This window comes from Nicotiana tabacum, chromosome 13 (assembly GCF_000715075.1).
Source record: "Nicotiana tabacum cultivar K326 chromosome 13, ASM71507v2, whole genome shotgun sequence".
Taxonomy (NCBI): Eukaryota; Viridiplantae; Streptophyta; class Magnoliopsida; order Solanales; family Solanaceae; genus Nicotiana; species Nicotiana tabacum.
The window spans coordinates 90,288,415-90,298,423 of record NC_134092.1 but is presented as its reverse complement, the minus strand read 5'-3'; the positions used below and the strand labels follow the sequence as shown (position 1 = coordinate 90,298,423).

General features: G+C 39.9%; 1 protein-coding gene across 1 annotated transcript; it reads left to right on the top strand.

The window, feature by feature from the left end:
• The first annotated feature begins 846 nt into the window (after positions 1-846).
• Positions 847-10,001, top strand: LOC107814661 (uncharacterized). Its single transcript, XM_016640104.2, has 4 exons — positions 847-1,543; positions 1,990-2,850; positions 4,017-5,210; positions 6,922-10,001. The coding sequence occupies exons 1-4, from the start codon at positions 1,366-1,368 to the stop codon at positions 9,738-9,740; spliced, it is 5,052 nt and encodes a 1,683-aa protein (XP_016495590.2). The 5' UTR covers positions 847-1,365; the 3' UTR covers positions 9,741-10,001.
• Positions 10,002-10,009: the final 8 nt, after the last annotated feature.

The window sequence follows — 10,009 nt, the reverse complement described above, 5'->3', positions numbered from 1 at the left end:
ATAATTCAGAATTACTTGTACGCTATTCAATTTGTCATTTTTGTTGCTCACATAAATGACACACTCAATTAAATTATAATACGAGTGTATGTATTATCCTAAGGGAGATAAAAACAAAATAAAAATACAATGATTAATAATTTGGAAATAAATAATAACTAAAATAACCCCTTATATTGAACAAATATTTTATTACAAAGTAAGTAAAATATGTATTGAAATTGTTTTATTGCTATTAATCCTTGCATAGTTAGTCTTAGACCAAATGACCTAATTTTCTCAAGGTAAATCTATGATGAAATAGATAAGATCTTTTCACCTTTAATCGAATATTCTATAGTTTTGAGAATGAAAAAAGAATTCAGGATAAAAATATTTTTCTTTTAACGATTCTTATCGATATGTATTTGAATTAGTCGGGTATCCAAGCTGGTGTTGGACATAGTATGGGAAACCAAAACAAAAGAAAAGGTATTAACCAGGATTGTAAATAATCCACAGAGCTAAGGGCATAATTGTAAATAATAAAGCACAAAGTAAAAGGTGGTAAAACGAGGGAAGGGGGTAGACAGAACCGCGACCAGTTCAACAGTTTCGATTTCCCAAGTTAGAGAGAACAACCTTTTCTACTAAATTTTTATTTAAATAACCCACAAAGGAAAAAATAAATGAAAATAATAAATGCACGTAGATACTAAACAATTAAAATAAATACTAGTAGCAATAGCAATAAAAAGAAAAGGAAAATAAAATAAGAATCGGATGCAAAAGTTGAATGAAATGTGGCATAATAAGTGGGTTGAGATCCGTATACGTTCCCTCCCTCTCTCTCTTATATCTCATCTCATCAAAGAGAGGGAGAAAAAGAAAAGAGAGAAGAAAAACAAATTAAAAATCCTTTTTTTCTTCTTTCCCTCTCTTCTCTCTATTCTCTCTTTCTCTCTCTCCGGGGTTGCCTCTTTTTTTCCTTTGTCCCTTATCAACAAATACACTCTCTTCTCTTACCCTCTCTTTTTGGTTCTCTGATTCTCCATTGAAGAATCACCACAAGAAGCAGAAGAAGAAGACAGCAAGATTCGACAAACTCTCTGTTCAATATTTGTTTTTATTTTAGTTTTGGAAAACCCTAACCCTAGTTTACTTTTTCTTTTTTTATGGTGGCGCGGGGTGTTTGGTGCAGTTTTGGGATCTTTTATTTGTCACGGCTGTTATTTCCTTTTTTCTGGCCCTGATTTTTGTCTGGGGTTGTTTCGATTTTGGTTTGGATTTTTTGTTGTTTGGTTTGATTTTGGTGGTTGTTGAGGTCTGGTGGAAGTTTTAGCTTGATATTTGTGTGTGTGATGCAATTGAGGAGAAAAAGAATAGATGCCGTCGGAGCCATTACCTTGGGATCGGAAGGATTTCTTCAAGGAGAGGAGGCAGCACGATCGTTCAGAACTGTTGAGGGGTGGGCCCCGCTGGAGGGAGCCTCCGCCGCGCCACCACTACGGTTCTTCTCGTTGGGTTCCTGCTGATTTTCGCCCTACTAGAGGCGCCCCTCCTGGTAAGTTTTTTAATCTTCTTTCTTTACTGCTGCCCCTTAATCTAGGGTTTCTATTTTGTCGTCCTTTGGGTCAATTTAGCGCTTTTCTCGATCTAGAAATTCGTGCGGGTCTTATGGTTTTTGTTTTAGATCTATAATTATTTAGTTCTTTGGGGTTTGAATAAATATGGTTTCTACGGTATATATGAACTTGTGTCTAGGGCTGATCTGTTACCTAAACTGCACAAAAGTTGACTTTGGGGTTGATTTTTCTCCTTAATTGTGTGTAGATCTGTGATTTTCTTGCTTTATCTGTTGGTGTATTGTTTTGCACAAGTTAGAAGTCATGTGAAATTCGTCTTTTTGCCCTCTAAAAGTCTGGTTATTTATTTTGTTTATATCTGTTGATTTTTGCCTCCTTTTTTGGTTACCTTATTTTATGGGGGTTTGAATTTTTTCTGCTGAAGGTCATGGTAAGCAGGGTAGTTGGCACATGTATCCAGAAGAATCCGGACATGGTTTCATGCCTTCTCGTTCCAATGAAAAGATTGTGGATGATGAGAGCTGTCGGCAGTCTCGTGGGGATGGTGGTGGGAAGTATGGCAGCAGGAGTAGTAGCAGGGAAAATAGGTCTTTTGGTGGTCAGAGGGATTGGAGAAGAGGTGGTGGTCTCTCTTGGGAAGCTGCTGCATCCCCCAGTGGTCCTGTAAGACAGCATGATACTGCTACAAATGATCAGCGGCCAGCGGATGTTATGGTCCCACACAATTCTGAGCATGTCAACAATACATGGGAGCAGTCTCACTCTAGAGACCAGCACAATAAGAGTGGTAGCGCTAATGGAACAGCAAGCACGGGGCAAAGATTTGAGAGGGGGAACTCGCTGGGTTCAATTGAATGGAGGCCACTGAAATGGGCTCGGTCTGGAAGTTTATCGTCAAGGGGATCGTTAAGTCATTCAGGCAGCTCGAAAAGCATGGGAGTCGATTCTAACGAGACAAAGCCTGAGTTGCAGCCTGGAAACTCAAAAGCTCTGCAATCTCCTACCGGGGATGCAACTGCATGTGTAACTTCTGCTGCCCCTTCTGAAGAGACTTTTTCCCGGAAGAAGCCGCGCCTGGGTTGGGGTGAAGGACTGGCCAAGTATGAGAAGAAGAAAGTCCCCGAGGATAGTGCTGCTAAGGTGGGAGCTTGTATCTCTGGTGATAGTGTGGAACCTGGTCATCCTCACCCCTTGAACACGGCAGATAAAAGCCCAAGGGTTGCTGTTTCTCTGGATTGTCCCTCTCCTGCCACACCTTCGTCAGTTGCTTGTAGTTCTTCCCCAGGTATTATTCTCAAGTAATTCCTTATTGTAATGCTGTTAAATAGGCGCACACTGTGGATTTACTCCCATCCTTTCTGTAGTGGCAAATTGCCAAAATATAAAAAGAATGCCAAAAAACAAATAATTGACGGGGAAAAGAACACTGAAAAGTATACATTAACCTTATCCAAAAGAAAGAAAGAAGCACGCTGGAAACGATGGGATCAAAGTAGTTGTTTGTGTGTTAAAGGACCTGAACTGTCAGGAACTGTACTTAGGCATTTTCTTTGATCTGTATGTCTTTATTCTAGCAACTTGGACACATTTTCAGTCTTAATTTGAATGCTGAAGAGTTATACGTCGGAAAATGATTATGTAGTTCAATTTAAATGTAATATCCCCACTTTCAAAATTTAATTGGATAGGGTGAAGGTCATGGATTTCTGATTTGATTCAAAATCATCGAACTTTTGCATTTGCAGGCATAATATGTAATGCAACCTTCACCTTTATGAATACATTAAAAGACAAGTTTCACAAATTTGCTAGTAACTGAAATGGTAGAGTTATTTTACTTGGTATGCTCCTAATTCAACAAATCCCACTATCTATTGCTTGGTACTTTAACTCTTTCTGTTATTTTTGGATTCTCCGCAGACCCAATATGTGTAACGGCTCACTAACTTATAACATTTGTTTGGTGTGGGAGCATATACTTTGCATCGGGACTACTGCATATCCCTGTCTTGAAAGATTTGATACTCGTTGTGGAGCTTTTGTAGTAGTCAAGAAAGATTTAGCTTTTATTGCTCCCATTCGTTGGTTTGCTGAAGGATCAAGACATGCATCTGATTATCTATGTTTCTTATCTGTATTATGGTTTCGTAGCAGAATCCTTCCTAGAATCTCCTTTCTCTGACTCCATTTATTAGAGAAAATTCATATGTTCTTTGTCTTGTCTTCTGTATACATAGGCTTGCCCTTTTTTATTTCTGTCCCTGTATTTTCTTTTTAAGTGGGTTGATATGATATTATGGTTTTGCAGTTGAATACCAGATAGTGAGACTAGTTAACCTTCTTAAGTACAAGAGATTAAGAAAAGATAAAAATTATTCACATTTTGTTTGTGTTTGGTTGAGAGAATTAGCATCTAATTCACAGTTTTTGCCCATGATATGATAATAACAGGTCTTGAGGATAAACAACCTGTCAAGGCAACAAACATTGACCAGGATGTTGGTAATTTATGTGGCTCCCCCAGTATCATCTCCCAGTATCACTCTGAGGAATTTGCTTTTAACTTAGAGAATTTTGATCTTTCACAAATCTCCAATTTGAACTCTTCAATCAATGAATTGCTACAATCCGAGGACTCAAGTTCCGTGGACTCTGGTTTTATGAGATCAACGGCAGTGAACAAGTTGCTAATCTGGAAGAACGATATTTCAAAGGTGCTAGAAAAAACTGAAGTTGAGATTGATTCACTTGAGAATGAACTGAAGACAATGATATCTGAACCTGAATATACCCAGCTTGTTCCATCTGGGTCCTGTTCTCCACGAAAAGAGTGCAACTCAAACTCTCATGAAGATCGAGGCACTACTGATATAGCTTCTAGACCTGCTCCATTGCAAGTTGTTATACCCGAAGATGTAATTGGACAGGAAGGGACTAATATACAGGAAAAAGAGCACACTGAGGTGAAAGTTGAGGACATTGATAGTCCAGGCAGTGCAACTTCAAAGTTTGTTGAATTACCCTCAGAGAAAGATACGGCACCTGTTGATGCCATGAAACATGTTGGTGGAATGTTGATTTCAGATGACAGTAAGTCTTTAAGTAATAATGTGAAAGTGTGCAGTTCCACTGAGGACAAAGCTAAGTCTAGAAGTTCAGATGTGAAAGTGTGCAGTTTTAGTGAGGATATGGCAAGGGATACACTTGCCTGCGGGGAGAGCTCCCAGCTGACTGCCCGTTGTTCTCGACCTGTTTCTGATGGCAGTTTGAACTGTGGAAAAGATGCTTTATATAATTTGATATTAGCTGCCAACAAAGACACTGCATACAGAGCATTTGATGTATTCAAGAACCTACTGCCTGCTGGCAAATGCAGTTTTGATTTTTCAAGTGTGTCTTCTTTGCAAATTGATCATGCGGTTAAGGAAAGATTTGCTAGGAGGAAGCAGTTTAAACAGTTCAAAGAAAAGATCATTGCCCTCAAGTTTAGGGTACATCAGCACCTTTGGAAGGAAGATATGCGCATGCTTTCTGCAAGGAAGTTTCGTGCGAAGTCTCAGAAAAAGTTTGATTTTAGCCTGCGCTCTGTGCAGATAGGACATCAAAAACACCGTTCTACAGTTCGTTCACGATTTTTGACTACTGGTATGTTATTTCCTTTATCTTTTCTTTCTGCACCTTGAACCCCCTTGCTTTTTTTTTTTTGTGTCAAAATAACCCGCTGTTAGTTTATTTGCTATGCTATGAGTGTACATTTTCGGCATCATAATCCTTTTATTTTATGCCTATAGTTGTGCTTGATGAAAATATGTGTTAGAATGACTTTATCTGTCTCCTGGCGGGTATCTTTTATAGATTTAAAAATTCTGCTATACCAAAGTCGAAGAAGTTTCAAGATGGGGATATTTTGGTGCCGTGCTGCAACCTTACACTCTTCTTGCCAAGTTGGTTCCACTATCCATTGAGATAAATTTTAAGTGTGATACTTTTGTTTAATGTGTGGGTACAACATTCAACATTGTGGTCCAGAGTTAGGGAGTAGTTAGATGAATTAAAGTTAAGCTGCTATTCTATTATTTGGAATTAATTGTACTTAATTTGTTGTTCGTTGCCCGGAGGGTAGTCAGACAATGTTATAGCTCCTACGAACTAGGGGTTTGGGGTTTGGGGGGGAAGACTTCGTGCTATTTCCGTGGTCCTCTTTTTACTAGTTCATGGCATTGGCCCTCATGAATTAGAATCTATTTTGATAATCTAGACAGAGTTTCTACTTCGATTTTTTTTCCCAATCTTTACCACAATTTTGCTCTTTGATTTGAAAGGTACTTTCTTTTTTTAAGTTTTAAAATGTGGAATTCTATTTTTAAGCTTTCTTGTCTCTTTACGTGCTGGAGGTCTGATCCAGAAAAAATGTTTAGTAGGTTCTTGCTAAGTTGCTCGGACTCGGGTGCGGGTATCTGATATGGGTGTGGATCTAGAGGTTGAATCCAACATTTTGTAAATTTTAAGATTCATGGGTACGGATCCAGATAAAGGTCCGGGGATTTGGCTGTATCTTAAATAGATCTATAAAAATATGCCTAAATCATGAGACATTATGTGGAGAACGTACATGTAGCATGTAGAATCCGTATTATTCTCAAGTTGTAGGTAGCCATCTAGAAATCCACAGTAGCTTTTGTCCTGAGAAATCAAAATGCCAAATCTTTTCTCTAATTTTTCCTTAGGTTGTGGTCATCGGTCAAAGTACCAATGTTTATTGACCATATCCGGTACGTATCCCACACCCAAGACGTTTGCAATAGCTTTTGTGGAGGACTAAAATGGGGCGATGTTTGAAATACTCTTGTATATTTTAGTCATGTCTTGCAGGTTGTGCGTGGCTGTCTAATGCTTTCAATAAGTAGCGCATTGTAAATTCTTGTTGGAATTTAGATATCTACAATTCCACTTCATGAAAGTTTTTGTTTCTCACGTTATAAGTAGTATTTTAAAGCAATTGCCGAGGGGATGACTGGGGATGACTGACTGGTTCAGGCGTATAAGTGACAACAGGCTAGCAACTCGAAGAACCAAGTTTTATATCCCAACTACAACACTCAGTGTGAGAGAGCCCATCTGTACCAGCTTCCATGGCAGGTTTACCCTTGCTTGTGGGAGAGGTGCGTGAAGCTGTTTTGGACGCAAAAGAAATTACAACTTCCTTGAGATATGCATCCTATGTCTGTAAATATGTGAAGCTGTTTTCATCTTTTTCTTCTTTAGCTTTAGCTTAGCAATATCCCAGTGGCTTTGTTTGCCTTCATGTTCGTTTTCTTTGCAATACTGATTTTAAAAATGTCCATTGCCAATGCAGTTGGAAAGTCAAACCTGGTACCCTCATCGGAAGTATTGAACTTTGCAAGCAGGCTGCTCTCAGATCTTAGGACGAAGGTCTACAGGAACACGTTAAGGATGCCTGCTTTAGTTTTAGATCAGGAGAGGACGATGTCAAGGTTTATTTCAAAAAATAGTCTGGTGGAAGATCCCTGTGCTGTTGAGAAAGAAAGGTCTGTGATCAATCCATGGACGTCAGAGGAGAGAGAAATTTTTATTGACAAACTTGCTACCTTTGGGAAAGACTTCAGGAAGATCGCTTCTTTTCTTGATCATAAAACAACTGCTGATTGCATAGAGTTCTATTACAAGAATCACAAATCAGATTGTTTTGAGAGAACAAAGAGAAAATCAGATTATTCTAAACAAGCAAAAGTTTGTTCTGCAAATACCTACCTTGTTGCTTCTTCTGGGAAAAGATGGAACCGTGAGTCTAATTCTGTTTCTCTTGATATCTTAGGTGCTGCATCAGCAATTGCAGCTAATGTTGAGGATAGTATTGAAATTCAGCAAAAGTGTACGTCAAAGTACTCAGTTCGAATGGTCACTGAGCACAAGACGTCCAGACACAATGAGTTGGAGAGGTCAAACAGTCTTGATGTATGCCATAGTGAAAGAGAAAGAGTGGCTGCTGATGTTTTGACTGGTATCTGTGGTTCCTTATCATCAGAAGCTATGAGTTCCTGCATTACAAGTTCAATTGATCCCGCAGAAGGAAACCAGGAATGGAAGCACCAGAAAGTGGGTTCATTGACCAGATTGCCCCTGACTCCAGAGGTTACCCAGAGTGTTGATGATGAAACCTGTTCAGATGAGAGCTGTGGCGAGATGGATCCTACTGATTGGACGGATGAAGAGAAATCAATCTTCATCCAGGCTGTGTCAGCTTATGGCAAAGATTTTGTTATGGTATCAAGATGTGTTAGAACAAGATCCCGGGAGCAGTGCAAGATATTCTTTAGCAAGGCCAGGAAGTGTCTCGGACTGGATAAGATTCTTCCTGGACCTGGTAATTTGGTGAGGCAGGATGTTAATGGTGGAAACGATCCTGATGCTTGTGTTATGGAGACTGAGCTGTTTTGTAATGAAAAATCAAGTTTGAAGTTGAAAGAGCTATCTGATTTATGTGTGAGTGCAGGGATTTCAAAGCCTGATATGACCAGCTTTGATGATAAAGATGGGGCTGGAGAACTGGATTCAGTAGATACTGAACTTGTGTCAAAGAATTCAGTTCAGGTAAATTGTCATGTGGATAAGCAAAGGGTGGAATTTAACAGGCATTGTGAGATTCATATTGGTGCTTGTACTGAAAATGGCCGAGGGGATGAAAATATGGTTACGGTTTCTCAGGAAGGTGGTGTTCAAATTGATGGAGATGTCTCTGAGAATGGTCCGGCTGACATATTGTGTGCCAATAAAGTTTCTGGCGAGCATTTAGGGGAAGAAATAAAGGAAGTAGTGCCTGAACGTGATTTTAAAAATAGAAAGGCAGATAGCGCTGAAGTAAGTAGGTCAAACTTCTTTTTGGAAGATACCGCGTCCAGGAGTAATTCGCGTCTTGCTGCTGTTAGGGGAGGTGAATTGTGCCCTCTTAATGGATCTCAGAATACGACTCTTCTGGAATCTGATTCTGAGTGTAAGCCTGATGTCAATTACTCAGAAAGCAATATTTCAGTTCAGAGGAAAAAAATGCCTCGAGCTTCTAATGCTGTTTATTTATCAGAACTAGAACTTGAGAATGTTGTTGATCAGCAGCGTGAGAATGCTACTCAATCAGCTGAGCAGCCCTTGCCGAGTACCTCACAGATAGCCCATGTTGATTCCAGGCAGATTCTTGGCAGCTATTCATTGGGGGAGTCAGCCACGAAGGAGAGTGGAGATGGCTGTAGTACATCAGCTGCATTGCAAGAAATCCAGAAAGTGGGTAAGAATCTACGTTCAGATACGTCATCTACAACTGGTTTCTTTTTCCAGAGGTGCAATGGTACTAACCGAGAACAGACAGTAGGAGGTAGCTCATCAAATGTGGATAAACCTTGTAGGAATGGTGATGTGAAATTGTTTGGACAGATTCTCAGTAAACCATGCCCTCAAGCGAATACCAGTTCTAATGCGCAGCAGAGTGATAGTAGCAATCAGCAGTTGAAAGTTTGTAGCAATATGTCCAGTGCAACTCACAGTTTAGATGGGAATTCAGCTACTGCCAAATTCGAGCGCAATAACTTCCTGGGCTCTGAGAATCATCAAGTAAGAAGTTTTGGTTTCTGGGATGGAAATAGAATACAAACAGGGTTTTCTTCGTTGCCTGACTCTGCTATCTTGCTGGCAAAATATCCTGCTGCATTTGGTAATTATGCGATAGCTTCCAGCAAAGTGGAACAACAGCCTCCTTTGCATGGGGTTGTGAAGACAGCCACTGAGCGGAGTTTGAACGGTGTCCCTGTCTTTCCAACTAGAGATGTAAGTAGCAACAATGGAGTAGCAGCAGCAGATTATCAAGTGTACAGGAGTCTAGATGTGCAGCCTTTTACTATAGAAATGAAACAGAGGCAAGATGCGGTGTTCTCTGAGATGCAAAGAAGAAATGGGTTCGATGTGGTGTCTAGTATGCAGCAACAGGCAAGGGGTGTGGTTGTTGGTAGAGGAGGGATTCTGGTGGGAGGGCAGTGCACCGGCGTCTCTGATCCGGTGGCTGCAATCAAAATGCATTATGCCAAAGCCGAACAATTTAGTGGGCAAGCGACAAGCATCATCAGAGAAGATGATTATTGGTTAAGTAAGGGGGACATCAGCAGGTAGTTGATCGCAAGGGAGGCCACAGTGGATGGTCTCCATGGCAATTCTCTTTTTGCCACAATGTACAATAGTTTTTGTAATTTTAATTCAGGAAACTTATAGGCAGTAGACGGTAGCAGTTGCCGTCTTTTTGGTTACGGAATTCTAGGTGTCTGTAATATTTGCCAGTAGCTTTGTATTTGTTGTATTTGATGGAAATACAGCAATAATTTATCAGAAGCTTGGGAGGTGGAAGAAATTTATCTTACAATGTTTTTCCCTTCTTATCTTGT

What these genes read in the sequence shown, in the direction of transcription:
- LOC107814661 (XM_016640104.2), top strand. Translation starts at nt 1,366, where the DNA reads ATGCCGTCGGAGCCATTACCTTGGGATCGGAAGGATTTCTTCAAGGAG. An exon ending in TACTAGAGGCGCCCCTCCTG is followed by an intron (nt 1,544 to 1,989) that starts GTAAGTTTTTTA and finishes TTTCTGCTGAAG; the next exon opens with GTCATGGTAAGCAGGGTAGT. An exon ending in TTCACGATTTTTGACTACTG is followed by an intron (nt 5,211 to 6,921) that starts GTATGTTATTTC and finishes TTGCCAATGCAG; the next exon opens with TTGGAAAGTCAAACCTGGTA.